The 24,708-nt window shown below is 35.6% G+C and overlaps 1 protein-coding gene across 4 annotated transcripts in view; it reads left to right on the top strand.

The window, feature by feature from the left end:
* Positions 1 to 24,708, top strand: part of RABGAP1L (RAB GTPase activating protein 1 like) — a 423,826-nt gene that overhangs the window by 115,651 nt on the left and 283,467 nt on the right. For all 4 annotated transcript variants that reach the window (XM_019725918.2, XM_074322089.1, XM_019725841.2 and 1 more), the window contains exon 13: positions 1,012 to 1,162. In XM_019725918.2, the coding sequence (XP_019581477.2) occupies positions 1,012 to 1,162 (151 nt within the window). The remainder of the gene's footprint in view (positions 1 to 1,011; positions 1,163 to 24,708) is intronic.

Raw genomic sequence — 24,708 nt, forward strand, 5'->3', positions numbered from 1 at the left:
GGCACTGTGCTGGAGACAGAAGCGGGTTTATGCACTAGAGAAGTGGGTGGAGTAGATGGGAGGCCAATTTTAGAAAGCAGGCGCATGGTTTCTAGGACTTCTAAGGTTTAAAACTTGAAACGAGAGCCTGGGATGTTAGAACAAACCAGAGTACATCATCAAGGGTTGGAGTCCAGATGGTTACACCAGGGTCCATTCTAAAAGATCAAAAGTGAGCAGCAAATTCAAGTAGAGATAAAATTTGAGCAAAAAGGCAGAGAACGTAGCTTCAGGTTCAAGCTAGACACCCCGAAAAAGTTGAGGAATAGAATTTATATTCACAAGACTGGAACTGCAGTTGTTTCTTGTTCAGACTGGCAGGTTATCATAGTAGCATACCTACTGTGTGATCAGTGACTTCATGATAAGAGACATTTGCCTTTGTTCCAGTTCTGAACATGCTGGGAAGTGGGTAAGACCCATGAGTATGTGTTGCTCCCTGAGCAAGGTGAAGTTGTATAGGTTTTGTAGGAAAGGGGTAGGTCCTTCCTTAGGGGGCACTTTGGGTCAGGACGTAGGGGTACAGTCAAGGCGGCATAGGCCTGTGATCCACCTTCAGCTTCAGCATCCCTTCCCCTCCAGACCCCACACCATTAGCCAACTTGCCATATATTCATCTCATGGGATTCAGATGGTTCTTTTTATGCCTTGAAATGCTGCCTAGGAGTATTTAATTAACACATTCATTCATGAGTAACTTCATAGGATGATTAAAAAAAGAAAATTCAAGGGGAAAAAAAGAGTAACCCTTTTCTTGACGGTGGGATAACATGGCTCAGCAATAAAGAAGAAATGATCAAGAAAAATAGTCAAAGGCATCACAGAGCTTAAACGCTGTCACAATGTCATGCCCCCCCCCCCTTTTTTTGATGCAGGCTTACTCTTTTTTATAAACTCATTAATGTACTTTCCATAAGAGCAGGTCAGCAATGGTGACGGGAATACGAACATTTGATTTTCTTGTTTGCTCAGGCACAATAACCTTGGTGCACGACCGAAAGGGCTATCCACCCTGGTGAAGAGTGGCGTCCCTGAAGCTTTGAGGGCAGAGGTATGGCAGTTGTTAGCAGGCTGCCATGACAACCAGGCAATGCTGGATAGATACCGACTTCTCATCACAAAGGTAGGAAGCTCTTTTCATATTATTCTCACTGGACAGCATTTTACATAAATCCTGTTTTCATAACTCCAATAAGTCACAAATGTTTGAACCTATTTAAAAACTGCATTGGTGGGGTGCAGGGAACACTTCTACTTTGTGTTGTGAACACTTGTTGATGATGGTAAACAATACACCACTGTCACCCGTGAGCACTTTATGCCTTGGCTTTCATTTTTCTGTTTTAGTGACTTTGTAATAACTATTTAGCAATGTATTTGCATTTCAAGTGTTATCAATTATTCTTTTATGTTATATGAGATTTCAATATAGTTATACTTGTATACAGCATACGAGTATGTTGGAAGTTTATGCTCAAAAAAGTTTTTATTGATGGGGCTAGCTGAGCAAAAATGTTCAGAGACCATCACTGGGTGTCAGATCACTTTTTCGTGTAAATAACAAGTTGCATACTTTCAATTGCTGCTCATGGCGTAACAGCTGCCATATCCCTTTCTCTGCTAAGCAGCTGTGTTAATTCATATCTTTTAAGATTTCAGGCTTTGGGAGAAAAATAAAGAGTAATTTCTCGCCATATTATCTGTGAACTCTTGACAATACAGTATATGCTCATATATGTGATAAGAGCTTTACCATGTATGCCAGGAGTCATGTAGGGAATATGCCCAAGGTCAGAAGCAGCAGAGCTTAAAATCTGAACCCAGAATCTCCCTCCATAGTGAGCACCAATGTTTCCTCTTGGATTTGAGTCTCACTCCTCCCACGTACTCATTTGTGACCTTGAGACGTTATTCCCAACATTCTAAGTCTCAGTTTCATCATTTGTAAAGCAGGCATGTTAGTAGTACCTAATGGGATTGTTGTGGGAATTAAATAAAATAAAATGACAAAGTGCCAGGCACACAGTAAGTATTCGAGATTAGTTCTGTTTTTAACCAACACGATATTACATCAAAAACATGATAATAGTAAGAATGGATGTTGGTGTCAGTGTATATTTCTGCTTTAATATGTGTGTATATTTCTACTTTAATAATTTTTTCACAAGAGCACATTATGTGAATAACAGCTGGTGGAATTGAGAAGGAATATTTTTACAAGCATCAAGTGTCAGATTTATATTTTGCTATTTTTTGTTGTTTTCTAGCTGGTGAACAGCATGAAATATTTGAACCCTAAAACTTATGGTGATTATATGCGTTCATATTTGAGTGATTATGCGTATTTAAGTGTATCATAAAGTCAAATGATACTATCTAATAACCACTCCTAGTGACTGTCTGATATAATCAAGATAGCAAGGCAGGTATTAATCTCATTCACTTACTAATTCACTCACTTATTCAGTAACTCTTTATTGAGCATCTTTTAGGGGCCAGGCTCTTCATCGTTTCTAGGGCTGTGTAGACGAAAAGAGTTTATAGCCTTGCAGAGTGTAGCCTAGGCACAGCCAGGCCTGTACATGGGTAGATCAAGTATATTATGATACAGGTTATATAACAGTATCTGAAATCAAGAAGTAGTGAATAGGTATCTTAAAGATACCTATTAAGATACCTTAAAGAATAGGTATCTTAAATCAGGAAGAGGTAGTGACAGCGCTGCTTGGGTGAGCCCCGGAAAACTGCACAGGGAAGATGATGTCTGTCTAAGTTTGGAATTACAGATGCCTGAGCAGGATAGGAGAGGGAGTGCCATGTAGGGGTGAGTTATGTAGATTCATCTGCCAGTTAGTGACTGGGTTTGGATTATCGGGGGAGCCTTAGAAAGTGAAATCAGTGTGCTGTTTCCCTCCCTCACTCCCACCGCAGTGGCCAACTGCATTCACTGTTCATGGATCAAGGCTTGTCCCTTGTTAAATGGGAAGAGTGTAATACAAGTTTATGCTTGTTAGAATAAACATATGAAATGAAAAACCTCAGAAAATGTCATATCAAAATGGTATCACAAGACTATTTAATTGGTCACCTAGGATTGATGTAACGGAGTTGTAATAAGTAGTATTATAGTGTCTATTCAATAGATCTTTGAGTACCTGTTGTCTACCAGGTACTGTGCTCGGATGGGAATGCATATTAATTTTTCAACTCAATGAACTGAAAACAATACCATCTATTGGCTAAATATAAAAGAGTATAAACTTGTGACGAAGAAGTGCAATTTCAGAAACTACAGAGAGCATGCAGTCAAACCTCTTTCAGAGAACTAAAAGGGCAACGCAAATATTACTTTGGCAGTTGCTGCCAAAAAGCTTTTTTGGAATATAAATAAGAAACAACCATTTTAAGATTCTGCAAGTTCTCTGTTTTCTTGAGCATTTTTTGGACAGATAAGGCGTCACCGTGTTTATTCTTGTCAAATTATTGGTACTGCTCAGGGGAGAAAGCCTGTCTTCTTTCTGTTCTCCATCGCATTATTGTAGCAGATGGCTTCTAATAAAACATGTAGCAACAGAAAAATTCTTCCTCTTTTGTTGGAATGTACTATACTTATAGCCACTGGACATTCTCAAGAGGAAATGTTTAAATCGGTATTTTTCTTATGATTGAATAACCTTTAGTGAGTATTTAATTGAAAAGTGAAATTATGATATCAGTTATTTTTTTAATTTGATAAGTTTCTATAACTAAATGAAACTCTGTTCATCATTTCTACAGGTAGATGTTTGCTTTTTCTTTACCTGGTTGATGTTTTAAAAATCCAATACAGTATGTTAGTCAAACAACACTCAACACTAGATTTCATTGCTTAATTACACAGCTGCTCTGTTCTCTGTCACCACCTTGGCTGGTTGTAGGAAATGAGCTTTTTGATAGAATGGGGTTATTCCAGCTGGGTCTGTACCATTGGTATTTATAAACGCCACACGCTCTTATACTAGTCTGCTATTGATGTAGCCATAAAATTTACAAAAATTTATCCAGAAAATTTATAGTTTTAAAAAATGTATTAACCAAAATACTAATAACAATAAGGTGGGCAAGGAGAGTAAAGACTATTCACTATGTTGTAATGTAAATGCCTTTGACATGTATATAACAGAAGGTTTTTATTAAAGGGAACCAAGAATTATGGAAAGAGATTCTTTAAGAAAATGTACCTTCTTTTTTAATTATTAAAAAAAGGAAACTATCTTTTCTCTCTTTTCTTGCATAACCAGGACAGTAGTTTCCTACTCCATAATTATGCCTTTGCTTATTATTTTTTCATAGCATAATGGGAATCAGATTTTCTTGGTCCTCATCCTCTGAGCTTGTTCGTTTTCTATCATATCTCTACTGACACCTGCATGTAATGAAAACTACCACTATCTGTGAAACTGAGAACTAAAAGGTTCCCCCACCCCAGCACTGACATCTTTCTGTCAACAGTGAAAAATATATTCTTAATTATTTTCAGGTAGTTAAGTGACAATGTTGTTTCTTGTAACAAATATTGTTTTTGTTATCCTTTCACATAGTAAATCATTTGGAGGTAAATTAAAGATGATTTTCTAAAGTTACTTCATTTTCATGTTATGGAATGAGAGTAGGCGTGCACTGCGGGGGGAAGGCTTTGGGATGTTGTTGAGCGCAGGTGACTCAGTGGCATGAAAGCTGTCTTCATAGCTATAGAATTAACGAGAAGGGGAAAGCAGGCATGTTTTTCTTACATCTCACAAATTTTCAAGAGCCTGGGATTACAGTGTGACTCCTGGATCCCAATTTCATAATACCTTTATTGACCTTCTCTTCACATATTTCTAGAGCATACGGATTTATATTTTCTGGGTAATACGATGTGACGAGTTTTCTCCAGGGTTTTTGCTTTGGCTTTGATTTACTTTTCCTTTCAAATTTATGGTTAGATATGTTTACCATTCACTAGTGTTAAGGTGAAATAAGAAGGAGAGACCACGGGTTCCTAGGAGACAAGTACCAAAAAGCCTCCTAACACAGCACACATTTCTCCTCATGTTTTGGTAGCCATTCCGTTCTGCAGCTTCTTCCTTGATGATGTGATGATTCTTTCTCAGTATCCTCTTTTCTCTTTTTGTGTCTCTACCGTTTATATTTCTTTGTCCATCATCATATCTTCCGTTCTCTTTATACCTGCCTCCCTTTCTTAACTCTCCATAGTGGAGCTCTGAAAAGTGGTTTGCATTATTTGTTGTTTTGTATTTGCTTGGTTTTCTGTTCCCTGTGAATTTCTCAGATCAGGCTGCTTTTTAGTTGCATAGCTTTTAGCTGATTTTTAAACTGACGAGATAGTAGACTGTATCATCATAGAGAAACTGGCTTTTTTTTTTTTTTTTGTACTTTGTATCCCCAGAGCCTGGCACTAGCCTTTAATAAATATTTGTTTAATGACCAAATGAATTAAATTCTATAGGGCTGTGCTGTATGATTTTAAAAAATTAAAAAAAAGAGGGGTTAATTGGCTATAGCATTGTAATTGAAGAATTGGATTAGAAGTTATAATTTTTTTTTTAATAGAACATATTGAATTATAGACCAGAGCTGATTAACTGAAGTCTCACTTTTGTCTTCACTTTTCATGAGTAGCTCTTAGGGACTAGCCTTCAATAGTAGGCATTGAAAAGTTGTCTTTTTAGTGGTGGGAGAACTACCTCTGGGTGGTGAATATACAACATGATATACAGATGATGTGTTACAGAATTGTATACGTGAAACCTATGTATAGTAACTTGACTAACAATTGTCACCCCAATAAACTTTAATTAAAAAAACAAACATTTTTTTCATTATGAAATAAATAATGACTTTTTTAGAGCTTATGTAGAAGATATGTAATTGTTAATGTACACACAAAGATTCCAAAGTATGTTGTGGAATATATCTTCTATTGCAAACTCATATCCTTGTTCCTACCTCCTTTTTCGATCGGAAAAAAACACACAAAAAACAACAAATGATAAAAGCAAAAGACCACTGAGTAAATTTAAGGTTATTGTGAACCATAGAAAAGTTTAGTTCCTTTGTGAAATTTGTGCTTCCTCAAGAAGATCCTAGATAAATACCATGTTGGGGGTATTATAGATACTGCAAAATTTTTTCAGACTTGAAAGCTTTATTTCCTAAACTGGCTTTTGGTTTACTTAATATATTAATTCCATAGCGTTTCAAACTAAGTATTGTAATTAATTCAATGTGTTGCAATTTTAAAAGAATAGTTATACCATAATAATTTATTATGATTCTCATTTGGTTCCCTTTTTCTCCATATTAAATCTTTACTCTTTCTGGATTCACAATTTATTTTATCAGTTAATGCTTCTTTTAAGCACATAATAGACTTTAATTTTTTATGAACAGTTTTATTCTTAATGAATAATGAATACACCAGGTAAAATTTGCTCCAAACTATTTTATTCCTGGATTGGAATATTATGGTTATGCAGACTTTCTTCTGTAAGAGAAAGCTTTACTTGTTACTACTGCCAGAATAAATCAATCATTTCTACCTTTTAAGACACTGATTTCTGACATGTTTATGAAAACTACTTAACATTTTAATGGATGACTTTTACCTTGATACCTGCAAAAATGATGTGAAAAGGTTTAACTCTTTAAATCTTCAGTTCTTGTTTGAAAAACTATAATGGCAATTTTTAATTGAAAGCTTATTTTAGTTTTCCTACCCATCTGTCTAGTTGGCACTTAGGTATTCTAAGTAAGGGTCCATGTCTTCATGCAGATTATTTAATCAAAGTCTCTATAGCTTTTTTACTTTCTAGGGACCTCAGATTTTTACTTGGATGGGTTTCGAAGCTGAACTGTGTGCATCAATGATTTGTGTATGTTTACAAAATTTCTGTCTCATCGAGTCCTTTAGAGCTGATCGCGCAGTCATAAGGGAAATTGATCTTTATCACATACTATTTAAAATCAACATTTTCTGCAGCTCCCCTGGATAATTTAAATATCCCTTTTATTTTGGTTGAGACTGATGATGATGATACTGAATTACAGTTTCTCCGTCCCTCTTCTGTGAAAAGACCTTTTCCCATTTGAACAGAAAAGAGATTGAGCTTGATCCTCAGGACAAAAAGATACCTAGTACCTCGAGGAGAGTCATTGTTGGTCCCAGTGGCACAGTGGAGCCTTACATTAAGTGTTCTGGGACTAATTAATCAGGAAGCGACTCTAATTAAAAAGGAAACTGCTCATCAGCTGCCTGCTCAGGCTAGTTTCCAGAAAGAAACTGTAGACTTAGCTCCTTGCTGCCCAGCTCCTAGCAACATTCTAACTGCTTCTGTCCCATTGAAAGGGGCAATTTAAGGATTTCTGGCACACTCTATTTTGTAATGATAAACTTTAATAGTTAATGGACTACTTTTCAGATGTAAATTTATACAGGGGCAGTCATTTTGGAGTTAGAATATTTTGGTTGATCTGCAAGGCTTTTTAACTTGTAATCTTATCACGCTTATTAAAATCCTGGAACAAAACATGCTACTTAGCTATAATCTTAGTAGATAACATTTGGGCATGGATGTAGATATATGTAAATATAAACAAATATGCACACACCTATATCCAAGTATGCATAAATATCTAACAACTATTAATGAATTTATCTTTTTAAATCATTTTGGCATTCCTGTTATCTTAATAGTTTGTTTGGCTTAACTGAAGTCTTTTCAGAGAATTACTGTAAGAGAGAGTATTTTAATTTTAGAAGAGTATGTGCATTATATATGTATTATATGTCTCGTTTCCCAGGCTGGTTTGTATGATGATTATTTTAGTCAGCAGATCAGATATTGCTTAATTTACCAAATGGTAATTAGTTACGACTACTAATGAGAACTTTACAATTGTTCTTAATGTTGCTTTTGCTAATTTTATTGTATTTTGATATTTGTCTTAATATATATACAAAATTTTACTAGTTTCTAAAACGGGAGTCGGAAAAATTAAGAAGTGAAGAACTGGAAAGCTATCCTTAGGAAGGATTGGAATTATAACTTACTCTTCCTTGTAGCCTTCCCATCTGCTGGCACATAGCAGACTCTGAGCATATTTTCATGAAGCTGGTTTGAATTGTGGCCCTTTGGGATCAATTTATTCTGTGCTATTATTTCAAATCAGTTATAGTTCAAGATGGCAAATCTTGTACAGGTGATTGCTGGTACAACACAACCTAATGTTTACAAACCTCCTGGCATGCTTAGCAAAGGCCAACAAAGTCCTGTGAATTCAGACTAGTTGCTTTTTAAAGGTCGATGCATTTCTATTAGACTTGTAGTTTCTTTAAAGAAAGGAAGAAAAAGTTATTAACCCCCAAATGCCACTGACCTGTATTATATGTAATGCATCTGATGGGGACAAGAGAGTATCTCAAAAGAACGTTATAAAGGCCGGAAGCCATAGTTTTTATTCAGGTTTTCTGTCTCTGGATTTATTTTTGTATACGGTTTCCTTTGACCTTTGGGTTTGTGGATTTGTGTTAATTTGCTGAGGCATGACAGCACCCGTGTGGAACTTGTGTCTGTTGTCTGAATTGCTCACCAGTGTTAGTACCTACCCTCCTTGGTGTTCATGTGGCATGAATGAAAGCAGTGCCTCCCTCCAAAATGAGGCTGAGCTGGTCCCAATTAGAAACTCAAATCACTTACTTTTCTTAGGTAACAGGTCATGTTCAGGTTCAGCAAGGTAGGAGATATTATTTCCACTGATAATGTGTATGGGCCTCTATGGAATGATTTCATTATCATACAAGAGGAAAGTTCTCTTGGTTGGTGCCCAGTTCCATCCAGTTTGTACCAAATTCGGTGGTGTCTTAAGTCACTGACAATTCTTGAATATACGGGTCTTCTGGTGGCATATTAATACTTTGGGAGAATGTGTACAATTACATCATGACTTTTTCTTTGAGATAGAGATGTTTTCTAAGAATGCCTGCAGCAGTGAAGCATCCTTGAGGAATCCATGTCTTACCTTGGTAATTTTAAGGGTTCTCTAAGGATTCCATGATGCTTTAGGGGCACTTCAAAGGGTCTTTAAGGATTGCTTAGTTCCATAAAAATATGGCGGTGTAAAAAATGCCAACATTATGTCACGTTGGTCCTATAAACTTAGAGTCCTACAATCTAAGGCACCAATTCTGTACCTGTCTGCACGTCTTGGTTTAATCATTAAAGCACTGAGTTGATTCTTGAGAATCTGTTTGTGGTTTTTTATATTCAGTTTTAATTTCACTATTGCCTTTTTTTTTTTTTTTTGGTCAGGATCATTATGTAGGACGGATCTCAACATTGAATGTGCATTAAGAACAGGTGTAGATCTTAAAATGCAGATTCAGATTCAGTAGGTCTGAGGTGGTACTTGTGATTCTCATTTCTAACAACCCATCAGGTGATCTCAACACTACGACTAGTTCATGATCCACAAATTGAACAAAGGTCTGGGTCCTAGACCTTCAACTCTAAAATGTTTCTGAAATATTTTTGAATGATTATTAGCATATAATTATTTCTGGCTTATTTAAGAAAGATAAACATACAAAAAAGTCATCATGTAGTTTAATATTTACTATTAAGTAGTTCATAAATTTTTTCATAATCATGGGTGGTTTTCATTGTAATACAGAGTTCATAACTAAACATTATTATTGTTATGAAAAGGTGGACAGATAAGACAATATAGTTTAAAAACAAATAATACTATGCAAATAAATATAAAATGATAATCACAAAAATGGGTTAAACATAGCTGCCTTATAAGGCTTAAGTTTTTTTTCTTAATTTATGCTTTATGTAACATCTACATCGTCTGACATTTGGCTTTTACTTGATGGAAAAGAAGGAAGGAAAGTCAAAGAATCAAAGAAGTAGAAGTTAATTTTTCTGAACAGTTTTTCTCTCCTGGGTTTTGGCTGTCCACTTTCATTTTCGATTCAGGCTTCTTTAATTCTCAAAATGTATGGAGCCTCTTAGGTTTTCCATTTGAGCCCAAAGAACAAGAATTAAATTTTACTTCCATTAATCTTCATTCGTGTACTACTCGACACATCACATTTAAAACCATAACACACTTTACTTCCCAGGAAGATAAGTCCTCTTCACATTCCTTCTGTCGGGTTATATTGAGAGAAGAGCCCTATACTTAAGCGACCACATTAATGTAAATATTCTATCATGGAGATAGTAGCTCAACACAGAAGTTAAAGTTACTGGAAGGCTATTTTTATTTATTTTTTTTTTCCTTTTGGAAATGGATGAAGATGTAGCCAGGAAGGTATTGTAACAAAAAGTCCTCGAGGAAAACTTGGCCGATACCTCTGCTGTGGAAATGAAGTGATGCATACTAAATGCATTAACCCAAAGAGCAGCTTTATTAGTATTGCCTTTTAGAAATCACTCCCAGGGAGAAAATGAGTTTAGATATTATTCATGGCATATTTGATCACTGACATAGACATAATTATAAGATCTTGAACATACAATATGTTAATCTGAGATTGTTGATTTAGAGAGCATTAGGTTGAATATTACTAATTTAATTTGTGGGGGTACTTTTTCAATGACACTCATCATTCGAGACATGTTTAGTATTATTGCAAATGCTCAAGAGGATTTATAAACTTGTAATTTTCATTTCTAGTATGCCTTTCATCTCTCCCTGTTACTTTACTAAGTTTTATCTGAGTATCCAGTATGGATTCAGGTTTTGTGGGGCTTGACGCATATATAATTCTTTTGGGGGGAGCTCCTTAAGGAAAAATCTTTTTTTTTCTTCTTTTTTGCAAATTTTACAAAAGCATATAATGTTGTGAACATACTTCTAGAGACCCTTCCAGGATAGAGTGAAGCACAAGCTTTATCTTCTGCCAGTATCATAAACTAAGAAAATACTTCGTACTTTTTTCCTGTTGAAGTGTAGTCCAGTGTAGATGGAAAGAGCATAGGTTATATGTTACAACTGGGATTCAAACACAGGCTCTCTCCATCTTCCTTGCATTGTTAGAGTCCTAGGTACATCTTTTTCCAAGAAGACAACAGTAGCTTTCTAAATGCTTTTCCCACTTCCATTTTTTTCACATACCTCACTTTCCTACAGCGTGTTCTCCACACTGTAGTCTGAAAACTTTGAAAAAAAAACTTTTGGTGATGTATTTAGGATAAAGAACAAAATCCAGATATTTATTACTGTTTTCAGTGCTCTTTATTCTTTCTTGGAGATCAAAGTTTTTCTCTGTTGTCATTTCCTTTGAGCCTGAAATAATTCTTAGCATTATATCAGTGCTGATTTGTTGGTAACAACATAGTTTTCCTTTATCTGAAAATGTCTTTACTTTGCTTTTGTTCTTGAAAGGTAGTTTCCCTGGGTATAGACCATTGGGTTGACAGTTTTTTTTCTTTCAGCATTTTGAAGATGTTGTTTCACTGCCTTTTGGCTTTTATAATTCCTGATGGGAGTAAATTATCATTACGGAATTGATTTCATGGGCATGTGACCTGTGCCGTTGCATAAGGCCCCACACTTCGCAGGGCTCTGCTTGGTTAAATTTTCTGCTGTTGCTGTCTTGAAATTCTTAATAGTTTTGAACAATATGCCCTATATTTTCATTTTACACTGATACCCACAAACTATATAGCTGGTCCTGCATCATTTGAATTATTGTTCCCCAATATGTAATTTGTTGTTTTTCTCTGGCTGCTTTCAAGATTTTCTCTTTCATTGTGTTTTCAGCCGTTTGGCTATAGTATGTCTAGGCATGTTTTTTTCAGTTAATCCTGTTTAGGGCCACAGACTTTCTGAAATCTGTAAATTTGTGTCTTTCACCAAATTTGGAAAGATTTACGGCATTATTTCTTCAAATATCTCTTACTCCTCAATTATCTCCTCTACTACTGGGATTCTGACTGTTGATATTATCCCTTCAGATTGGGGTTTTTTGTGTGTTTTTTTTGTCAGCTGTTTTTGTTTCTTCTTCAGCTGGGATAATTTTTGGTCTGTCTTCAAGTTCACTTACCCCTTCCTTTTTCATCTCTAGTCTAAGTCCTTCCAGTTAATTTTTGTTGTATGTTTGTATTCTGTAATTTTCATTTGGATATTTTTTTTTATATTCTTAGTTTCTCTCCTGAAATTTCCTCTCCTATTATTCATCGCAAGTATAATTTTCTTTACATTAACAAACATAGTTATAATAGCTGCTTAAAAGTTCTTGTCTGATAATTTCAACATTTGAATCATCTTAAGGTTGGTTTCTGTTGATTGTCTTTTCCTTTGCAAATGGGTTTACAGTTTTCATGTACTCTTTTGTCAAATAATTTTGGAATTATCTCCTGGAAATTGTGAATGTTGTAAGAGTATCGATTTTTTTGTTTTAGCAAGTGTTTAACTTGATTTTACTGAAATTATAAACTCAGTCTTGCCTGTGGGTGTTCAGCAGCCCAATTCTCTGTTCAGTCCATTTATTTTGAGTCTACCAGCTTGTAGTCTGTCACACGTATGCTTGGTTTGGGGGTTACCCAAGACTTGGGCAGACGTTATATAAGAATTTAGGTTTCTCGTTTTCTGACTCTTTTCTTTCCATTATTTCCCTCCTCACTCTGTGTCAGCAGTGATCATTCTGGGCTTTCTCCCTGGTTCCTCAGTCAGGGAAGATAGTGGGCTTTCTGTTGGAGCTTCAGGAATCCTGCATCACACTGTGAGTGTGTCCTGCCCTCAGGCCAAAGTTGCAAAAATGCAAACTCATCCCAGCTCTTCCTTTTTCCAAGTTTGCATTACTTCTCCAAAATATACCTGCTCTGTTTGTCTCTCCAGAGCCCTCAGTGAAGTGTGTGTGTGTCTGTGTGTGTGTGTTTAGTCTAGAGCTTATAGTTGGTCTGTTAGGGCTTACCCCATAATACCAGAAGCACAACTCCCTGTATGTATCAAGCTTTAGTGCTTTGAAGGGAAGCAAGAGTGATTCTTCTGAGCTTTATTAGCATATTGTTCTGAGAGGGTAGAAATTTTATAATGCTTTAAATGATATATAATAATAGCTGATGTTTTTGAGTATTCATTACTGAATATATTAACTCATTTCATCTTACCCTATGAGGTTGCTGTTGAAGCACAATGATTTTTATGTAACTTGCCCAAAGTCTTAGTAAACAGTAGAGTTGTCTGGTTTAAGGGCATATGCTTTTGAATACTTTTCATGAGGAAAAAAAAGAGCCCTTTGTTTTTTTCCAGTTTGAACACTTGCATATTATAAAATGTAACCAGCTAGAATATCTTCTCTGCCTACTGGGTGAGAATTATCTTGTGTCTAGGCTGCCTGTGCCTGATTAAAGTAATATACAGAGGGTGCCGAAAAATGCATACACATTTGAAGAAAGGAAAAAACTGAATTAAAATTGTAATACTTATTATATACCGATAACACAAGATGCATATAAGTCACATTTGACTTCTGCAATTATAAGAGGTGCTCAAAGTGGTTACCACCAGCATAATTTTAATACAGTTTTTTCCTTTCTTAAAATGTGTATATTTATTTTTTGGTACCCTCTGTGTGTATGTGTGTGCGTGTGTGTGTGTGTGTGTGTGTGTGTATATATATATATATATATATATATATAAACATTTGGACAACTTCCAAAATTCTTTTTTTAAGGATAGAAAATAAAATTCGTTATGATAAGAATAGTCATTTATATTTCATAGCTGTCTTAGTCCATTCTGACTATTATAACAAAATACCACAAAGAAAGTAGGTAGCTTATAAGCAACAGAATTTACTTCTCATAGTTCTAGAGGCTGGAAGTTCGAGAACATGGCAGATTCAGTGTCTGGTGAGGATCCACTCCTGGTTCATAGATGGTACCTTCTTGCTTTGTCTTCAAGGTGGTAGGGGCAAGGAGCTTTCTGGGAAGCATTATAAGGGCCCTAATTACCTCCCAAAGGCTTCACTTTCTATTACTGTCACCTTGAGGGCTAGACTTTAACATATGAAGTCTGGTGGGATATAAACATTCAGTCCACAGAAATAGCCTTTCATAGTTTATAAGGTATTTTCTATATACTTTCTGATTTTAGCCTTTTGAAAGCTTCCTGTAATACTGAGAGAGGCTACTAATAGTTCCCTCTCCCCTTTATTGATGTGTCGTTAATAGAGGCCCAAGGGAAGTTACATGAAATAGTTTATATTGGTCAGGTATCCATTCTTCTTTGATTGAAATCTGCTCTAAGATATTTTTAAGTATTATTGGTAAAATTAGTGACATTTAAATCATAGTTTACACTTTTCCCCAAAACAGTTTCATAAATACTGTCTCAATGTTCCAACTACCCATCTGGGATAAGCAAGACAATTGGTATATTACCCTTCAGATGAGCAATCCAAAGGTATAAGCACTTATTTGTATGAGATAAATAAGTGAAAATGATCAGATCTGAAGCTATAGACTAGATCTCTGATACTAAGTTCTGTGTCTGCTCAAGACTGCATTGTCTTCTTTTGCTTATAGGTGACTATGATAATACAGAAAATACATTTATCTCAGCAACATTTTTCCATAGTATCTTTAGACTGCATCAGACGTTGTAGGAAACACTTAACACTTGATTGAATCAACAAATAATGAATGTAAATATATTTTTTTGTAATATCTCCTGATGGCTTTTTTATTTTTTTTGCTCCTTTATTCTCTTCTGGAAAATGTACTATGTTAAAAAGGTTTTTCTATATCTCAAAATGAACTGCATAATATTTCCATACTGCCATGTACCTGTATTTTGAATTATGAATCAACTAATAAAAAAGTTGACTCCTGGGCCAAAGGGACTATTTAAATGCTAAGTAATATGCTTTGGGATGAAAATGCATTATAAATATTTATATTTAATAATTTTCTACATAACCTTTTTCGGAGATTCTTTTGAAGGTTTCTGTCTTTCTTTGCTTCTTTCTTTCCTTCTTTCCCTCCCCTCTCCTTCCTTTTCCTCCTCTCTTCCTACTAGAGTACTGTTCTGTAAAAGCTATATTCTATCTTCTGCCAAGGCCCAAGTCTAATTCTGGAACAACTTCTGTGGGTAATTTAAGTACAGAAGGTAGACTGAGTGTTCATTTTACTTTTGATTTATATATGACATCTGTTTGGAACTAAACTTTTTTTCAGAAACAGAAAAAAAAAAAATTATTTTGGGATATGTAGGCCAAAGGAAAATGATCTGAGAAGCATCTTGTTCCTAAAGGCAAAGCCACTTCAGTTTATAAGAAAAGATGTACTTGACCCAAACCAAAGTCTGTCAGACAGAAAGCGTAGTATACAGTAGGCTTGCCAGAGGAAGTTCACTGAATGATGATGGAGGAAAATGTGGGACTATGTTTTCATGACCCATGTATTATAAAATATAGGATATATTTGTTTTTTCCTGATGCACTACCGAAGAGAGTTTGTAAAATGGCCGTGTTCAGTAATGCAGGCTTCGAACAAGACCTTCCTATGACATGAAAATACTAACCTTTATGAGCCATACTCTCAGACTTCGTGCCCTTAGGGTAAGCACAAGCCCTGGCTCAGGTTAACTGCTGCTACGTTTCGATTCTCAGCCTGACATTTAAAATTTGTAAAATGCAGATGTAACCTTCATTTCTTCCCTCAAGACCATGTCATTTCTGAATTTCTTTCGTGATTAAATGCTTTTTGATAATGATAAAAGTGCATGTTGTATTGACTTTCAGAAATATTTTATCATTTACTTTTTAGACTCTAAGGCATCTCAGCCATGTGTACTCAACCATATTTTAAATAAATAATAACCATATTTTAAATCAAAATTGGGCAGCTGTTGGCTTTTTGTTCACTTCATAGGAAACAAAAAGGTGCTGGAAAAAGGTGCTGAGTGATTCAAACCACATTCAGTGCAGTAATCTTCTTGAAGTCACACTCTTTCAAAAGTGTCGCATAGCTGCTATGAAATAAAAACAGGCATAAATTCCAACCTTTAATTCATTGATTGATCTGTGTATTGCATCATTTACAGCACACCTTTATGTTTCATTTGTGCCTATGGTTAACAAATTATTGGTAATATTATTGTTACAAATTATAGTATACAATGGGAATGCAAGTTTTTGTGGGATTAAAATAAACCAACAATATTGGATTCTCATTTAACATTTAGAACAGAATGGTTCAATTGTCTTTGTTGGCAAGTGCAAGCAAATAATAGAGGACTTTCTACTTTTTTCTTTTTTCTGTTTCAGTTGGTAAGGACTGTTATATTCTGAATATTATTTGAGATGTGTGGGCCATCAGCCACAGCATGGGGAATCTTTTTGTCATGCTGAGTTTTTTCATTAGAATTTGTTACGGCATTTGCTGTAGATAAGAGTTGACCTGTGTAACCAACAGCTACTGTAGTATGTTATTCTTTATCAGTAGTTTTCTGTATCTCAGTCCACATTTATAATATTCTTAGTAGGTACCCATGTGAATATAAAAATTTCAGGGTTCTCAAGAACTTAAAAAAAGCATCTGCTGTTGCTGTTGCATGCTTCATTTGGTAAGTATCTCCTTTCATAAATGAGACAGATTAGGCACTTGGAACTAGAAGAAGTCAAGTGACTTTCTCCCGGTCATCTAGTGAACAAGTTAACTAGAACGTTCTTCTCTCATTTCTAGTTCATTAGCTTGAGATATGAAGAGTATTTGTCACGATTATATTCAAAATTCTCCACAAACTTGAATTCTTATGAAAATCCCCCAAAATATAAGGAGCAAATTAGACATAACCTAATATTTTTTACTTTAATGGATTTAAAAAACTGAATAAGTAAACCAGAACAGAACAAAACAAAAACAAGACAGTTTGATTATCCCTCCTACTGTCTTTTATTCATGGTGGGGTTTAGACCGACGTTTTCCACAAATACAGTAGTACATCCTCATGTTACCTAATAATTTACATTTTTCTCTTGATTCTGTTTATGTTAGTTAAATCCACTTTTGCAAAGTTAAAGTTTACAAGTGTAAAGATATTCCATTGTTACTGGGTAAATGATTTGTCTGAAATTTTCCAAAACCTTTTTAACACCCATTTTGTGCACAAAAACCTTAATTGTTATAGTGCCATACATGTAGTTTATTAGGAAGTTCAAAGGATTAGAGTTATATTTATAATTAAGTTTCCTGTACTTAAAAGAAAGAAACTTTATTGGTGGAATAACATTTATTATTGTAATTGTTACTGCTTGAGTGGCATAATTTTACTGTATGTTACAATCAATTAGCCGTCATGAGTCTCATGAAGATCTGTAAGAAATACTCGCACTTTCATGTTTCATACCTTCGCTCTGAAACACCGATCATTTCATTTCCCTTTGGGGCATACAGCTGTTTCCAGCCTACTCTGTGCCATGTCAGGGCATAAAATCATCATGACAGAAAGCTCTAAATTATAAATAGTCCCATAATGACATTCAGCTTGTGCGGTACATTTATAAAAGGAGTTATTAAGGAAAATGTCATTCCAACCCATCACTATAACTAGAATCCCTGACATTTCTGCAGCTATCTTTTGGTACCCAGATAATATAAGCATTTAAACAACTAGAGCTAGCAAATTCACAAATATAAAGATATACTAGGGATACTGGATATATGGTTTTCTACAATTTTCTAAAACTTTTCTTTCACAAATACATCTTCATGCGTGCCTTCTTCCTGGGAAGACTGCTGAAAGACTGGACGATTAACCCTCCAAGGTTTTGCTACTATTCAAAAAGCTCAGCCCTGGGAAGGCTTCATATATGATAAAAGGAACAAAAGAATCAGAAGTTGATTTATTTCATTGTTACTTACAGGCAACTTCAGAATCGTGGGTATTAATAAAATTCTGTGAGCTCTTTTTTCCTAGTGAAAATGTTGATCATAGGTTACTTGGTGTTGGGGTTCTGAATTTTAAATGCCCAATTAAAGCTTCTTACTGGCACTATGAGCATCTGCTTTTAACCCAAAGCATAGTTTTCTTTGAACAAAATTTTGTTTTTTTCCCCAGAGCTTCAATTTTTAAATCACTATTTCTATAACTCATCCGTTTTATACTGTTTGTGTACCCGGTTATTTCAGCATCTGAAAGTAGGGATGGGTGAGAGAGTGAATGGGAAGAGCAGAGGGGGGTGACATTTGTGACGAGTCCCTGTTGCAGACTGACACTTACCAAGCGTCAGCCTGTGTGTGGCCATCATCTGGAGCGTTGCTGGGCTGAAGCTGGCATGGTGGGGATGTCAGTGTCAGACTAACAGGGACATTTAATCTCTGTGAATATGTGTGTGTGTGTTCATGCCTCTGTGGACTTTCGAAGTCCTAGCCCCCAACTCAGGAGTTGTAAACACTGTTGCAGGTGCAACTTAGTGGGTCAGCATTGCCAAACCGATCGCTGATGCCTACCTTCAGCCTTCGGATTCTGTTTTTGATCACGTTTTCTTCTTTGATCCAAATACTTTTTAATAGAGACACTTCCTTACTAGCCTTCTGCCAGTTCAGCAACATTTATTACTTTTAGGCATGTCTTGAAAACAGCATAATAGGTTTATTCTTTCCTTTCTCAATTTCTGTCTCTTAAAAGTGATTTCTGTCAAAGGTTCAATGTTCTGAGTTGTTCCCTATGCTACCAAATCACTTTAGCCACTTAGTTTTGAAGCTGCCCGGTGAAAAACAAAGTTGTACTGGCAGATGTAGGTCAATCGCTTGATTTATTTTCCTCATTCCCCCATAACATGAGCCAAAGACGATGAGGAAGTATAATATTTTTAGCTTTCTTTTAAAAACGGTGTATATTCCGGGTGAGTTTAAGCCACCCCAATTTCTGATGTTTTAGGAGAATCCTGCTGTTTATTCTAGATTAGACTCTAGCTTCATAAAATGATCTTTTGTGTCAATATTCAGCAGGGGAGGCACACAAATAAGTCAATTTATTTAGCAAATATTATTCTATTATGTGCCAGACACTGCTTGCCACTGAGGATAACGTAACAAGAAAGATTTTTAGAGGAGCTCATAAACTAGGGAAGAAGATGGTTGAATGTACTCAAATCTCTATCGGTTGGTGAATTAAATTGTTAAGTAAATGATCTTAAGCCCCTGCAACAGACTTTCAACGATCTTGGTTAATACATCCCTGGTGTGAGGGTTAGATGGTTTCATTCCATTTCTTTCTGTTGACATTTCCTTTTCCATCATATTTTAAATGTGATCTTCAGTAAACCATAAGTATATTTATAAAGTTGGTAATGTCTGTTTATAAAACATTATGAGATCTTTGGGGGGAAAGTGCCGAGTCAACAGAAACATTATCCTTTCAACAAACATGCGCTGTACATGTGCGACTGAAGCACTGTGTGTTGGGTTCCATGAGCGAAAGAAAGATAAAGGAGACAGTTGTGTAGGTCTAGGAGCGGGCAGCGTATGAGGTAGAAACAGGGTACGGGGGAGTTCGTGCGGAAGAGGGTCACAATCAAGACATTTCTTTAGTGTTTTCATGTAAAAGCAAATGTATGTTTAAATGAGCATCTTATGATAATTATATCTTTTTTTATAACTTTTTCCATCTGTTCAGATGACTTGTAATTGGATATTTTCCATAAGCTTATGGGCGCTGTAGACTCCGATATTGTTAGTTTCTTATCAGCCTAGTTAGTTTTCTTTAGCTTTGCTTCCCTTTGACTTGTATTGCCAGGGTACTTAATCATCATTATTAAAAGACATATTTTAAATATCAGCTACTGTACGTGTCAGGGTTTTCAACTTTGAATAATATGCCACACCATTTCATGGGGGGGGAAGTTCTTAGCAATCCTCTTCCATCTGTGTTGACAATACGTATTATTTCAATGTTACCTAAATATATGGCAGTATAAAATTAAATATAAACTCTTTAAACTTTTAGCTCTGGTGACCATAATAAATTTAATATAAGCAAACTATAAAATCAGTAAAAATGTATATTTGTTGTATTAACTTAATGTTATGGATGCAGTTATTTTCCTGAAATTAAATTGCCGCTCACAGTGTAAATGAGATGCTGACAGCTACAACATAGATTTTTTTGAGCTTGGCATACTTATGGGACCATGTGCCTTCAGATGACTCAAGCTTTCCCAGAACACTTTTCCAACCCACTGGAAAAACTTATTTGTATAGTGTGTTGTTAGGTCATGTGACCTTCACTTGATGCATCATTTACATGTTAAATGCTTTTATGTTCTACTTTCTTAGTCTGCAACAAATTAAGAATACCTCGGCTTCAACACATGGTAAATGCTTCAACAAATGTTGGCATCAATACTGCAGAACAGTGCTTTGCTATGAGATAGCAGCCAGATTATCAGAATCTACTTCTACTAAAGCTTTTAGATTGTTTTGAAAGTCAACACTGAAAATTAAAAAAAAATTATGTTTATGGACCACTAAAGATATATTCTCAAAGATTCCTTCGATACTAGTTTGAGAAATATTATAAAATGTATAATATGTACATATACAGAGACACTATATGTGGCATAAACAAGTAGAAATCCAAGAACTATTATAAAGTTAATCACATAGGTGCTGCATGTATAGAAATTACTGCATTGTTAACTATAATGACCAAGTTATCTGTTTACTATTAGCAATTTTATTTTGAAGGTACAGTTTGATGTTCTTGAGTGCTTGTATTTTTTTTGTAAAAATGAGGAAAAATAAGATTTTGTTGGATGATACTGATAATCATGGGTTAAGAATAAACCAAGTATTGGAAATTTTTCATCTAAAGGGCAATGACAGTTATTCATTTTCATAAAAGGCAGCAGAATTGTATTGGACCATGTAGTAAAACAGTAGTGGTCATCGTTAGTCATCTTTACGGGTAAGGCGGGTAAGGGCAGAGTTTGCCCTTACTTACGCTTATGAAAGTGTTCTCGTTCTGCAGAGTTGTCAGACTATATAACAGGACGCTTTACTAACCAAACGCTGCAGCGCCCCCATTCGAGGTGTAAGGGGAATATTTCTTCTGGCTCTTCTTCCCACCGAGCCCAGTCTGAACTTCTCAAATCATCTCTACTAGCTCACAAGACAAACCACTGCTAGCTTAAACATAAGCCAGTGTTTCTTGGGGGGGAAAATACTAAAAAGGGGATGGGTAAAGATGACAGTAAAGCAGGAGGGTATGGAGAGACATACATAGGGGTCTCTTCCCAGCCAATTCTCTTTAGTCCATAAATGCTAGAGAAATGTGCTATGTTAACATCCTACTACGTTGTCGCCCGAATCTTGGCCGTTAGTTATAATATTAGAAAGGAACAAATGAAAATATGAAAGTAAAGACTTGCTTTGAATTTCTAATGCAGAGCATGTAAATCTAAAATTGTAATTTCTTAATCTGGCTATCTCTGGGAAAAGAATCAATTAAGTTACTCTTAGGTTTAAAGACTCCAAAGACCATACCACTGCTTATGAACTTTCTCCTGCAGATCCCGCTATATCCATCTTTTAGTTCATCTTCTACTAGCCTGTGACCTGTATGAGGAAAGGCTCCAGAGCCTCCATCAATTGCCCAGCAGGCAATAGGCCTTCAGTAAAAATTGTAATGTCATTGACTATTGGGATGAATCTGGGCAAAGCATTGACAATGAGCAGATCTTCTCCACCTTTAGTATATTGTAGAGCAGAGCAGTGAAGATGGCAGGTGAGAAGCAAGTCAGAAGGCCAGAAAATCCAGATTCTGTGTCAACTCTGAATAGTTGAGTTCAATCAACATGCATTTATTGAGTAATCAGCATTTCTTGCTATTGATGGAGTTCGGTAACTCGTATAGTTATCAAAGCCACATTGTTGAATATGTATAGAATGATGAGGGATATAGGAATATAAAAAATACTTCAACTCTTATTCTGAAGGTTTTGTCTTTAAATTTGGACTCCAGAGACAACTTGTGAAGGCAAGAGCATGAGTATTTCAAGTTTTCTTTTGAAAACTGAGTCATAGATGTTGCATTTCAAGCCAAGTAAAGGTTTGCTTACTTTACACTTGAAGGCTTTTTAAAGTTCCAGTTGCTATAACAACTTTGATATTTCTTTATTATTTTTAGCGCTTTCAGTTGCCATAACAATAAGATATCTTAAAAAATAGAATTTTTATAATAGAAAATCTCTTTTAATTAAAAATCAATTGGAATCAACATTTCTTTCCTGTAATGTGACTCCATTACTTAAAATGTAATTGTCTTATTCTGTTTCCATACAATTTTAACAGACTTTTGAAGGAGATGTTTCGAGGTTCAACTTTTTCCTCTATGTTTTTACTGTACAAAAATTAAAGGAAAGTGGATGTATTGAACCCTTTCTGTGAGATAATATTAATATTTGATGGGATTTTACTGATATAAAAATCTTATTAGAAACAGTATAATTTCCAGATTGGTTATTTCATAAAATAAGAGAACAACATGATTGATGGATAACTCTTCCATGGAAAATATAAGCTAGCTTGGAATTTCCTTTTTCCTGTGTTATTTTTAAGTGTATTTGTCATATATGTTGCCATATTAAAACAGTTACCACCTCTCTTATCTAGAAATAACTGACAGCCAAAGCCTGAGCTATGGTACTTTAGTCACAGAGCAGTTCTGCTATTTACTTTTTGGGGAAAAAAATTCCTGTAAGTGTAGTTTCTGATACTTAAGCCTCTAGAAGATTAAAGATAGTGAATTAGAAGAGGAAGGAGGGGTACTGCTATATTTGCTATGCAAATAAATAGAGTCAGAAAATATAGGGAGCTATATATTCTTTCTAGATGTCCAGTTAGTTGTGTAAATTAAGCCAGTCTCTTTTATATGTATATCTGAATATACCTGTAATTGAATTCAGCAGCTACAGCAGTATGATTGTATTATAGGTGTTTTAATTGATGTTACAGTGATGATTCCAGCCTACCAGGTAGCATTCAATTATGTTCACAATTCCCAGATTAAGAAGGCAGAGGAGTGGGTGATACCTGTTATAAAGATTTAAATGTAAAATTTGATAGAGTAAAACAAAATTTTTTAAATTTCAAAAGAGACAGTCTCAGCTGTTTTGGGAATGGCAGGATCCATGTAAGTGAGGTTTTCAGGGACTTAAGGTTCGTAATTTTTGTGTTCCTGAGTTGCTGATCACAGAAATATCCTAAGATGCAGAGTCACCTTCAGACCATGTATTGCTTTTAAGAATGTACTTTTCTAAAGGAATGTTGAGGGAGCTGGCAACTCAATAGAATAGTGCAAGTATTGTTATTAATTTCCCAATCCGAACAGGTTACTTGTGGGTGTCATTCCTTGAGCAATGATTAAACAAAAGCAAGTTGATAGTAAAGAATATGCTTACCTTACTATTAGTGAGCTTTGAATGAAAAACTGCTATGTGCTTTTCAGAGTTTATTTTTAGTTTTTAATTAAATAACCGGCTTTAAAAGGGGGGTATTATCACCTCCGTTTTGCACGTGGAGAGGATGACATACCCAAGACCTCATAAATAACGAGTGCTCAGCCAGTGTGCCAACCCGGTCTGGCTCACTCTAAAGCCTGTACTCTCTTCTGGAAGTTGGTCTTTCCTAGTCTTCAAACGTAGTGTTTCTTGTAGGTAAAACCATAACTGAGAGAAAATAGAAAGGTCAAACTGTCCCTGGTTTTATTTGATTGCTCTGCGTACTATTTTTGACCAATTAGCTTTTAATCATGTATTTTGTTTGAGGATTTCCCCTCTGAGAGTTAAACATACATGTATATTGTAATTTTCTTCTCCATTTTCCTTTGTGATTGACTAAAACTAATGGAATCTCCCAAAGGCTTTGCTTTCTTGACCAGTTGTCTTAGATCCCAGCCAGCGAGCGCAGTCTGAGTGTTGTATAACCGGCCTTTAATAAGAAGGCTTTTCTCACGTAGTGTCTCACTTGCATCTGGGCTATTGTGTCTGTGAGTACAAACACTGGGCCCTGAGTCAGGTGTGCTGATTCAGACGGCGTGAAAGCAGGCACAGGCTTGATGTGCTTATTCTGTCCAGCAGTATCTGTTCTTGTAGACATTTCAGTAGCTCTCATTCTTGACGGGACATTGCTTTGGGAGGGCTCTGGTGTTTTCCTTTTCAAACATCAATACATACGATTTCCTGGCAGTGCCTTAAAATTGCTCAATGTAGGGCTCTAATTTGGTGGGTTTACACAGACATGAAGCTCTTGAAACAAGCAAGTGAAATCCTAGCTTTATCATCCTCTTGCTAGAACTTGCATCTATGTGAAATGCACAGATGTTAAATGTTACATTTTGGTGAGTTTGCACGTGTGTATGCAGGTAACCCACAGCTATCAAGCTGCAAAACGTTTCTATCATCCTTGAAAGTTTCCTTATACTTTTCATCACTCAACACACACACACACACACACACACACACACACACACACACACACTCCTGAGGCAACGATGTTCTTTCTTTGATCAAAAATTAGTTCTGCCTCTTCCAGAACTTCTTTATATGGACATATCACAATTTGTTTATCCATTCCCCTATTAATGGATGTATGGTTGTTTCCAGCT

This window comes from Rhinolophus sinicus, linkage group LG17 (assembly GCF_036562045.2).
Source record: "Rhinolophus sinicus isolate RSC01 linkage group LG17, ASM3656204v1, whole genome shotgun sequence".
Lineage (NCBI taxonomy): Eukaryota > Metazoa > Chordata > Mammalia > Chiroptera > Rhinolophidae > Rhinolophus > Rhinolophus sinicus.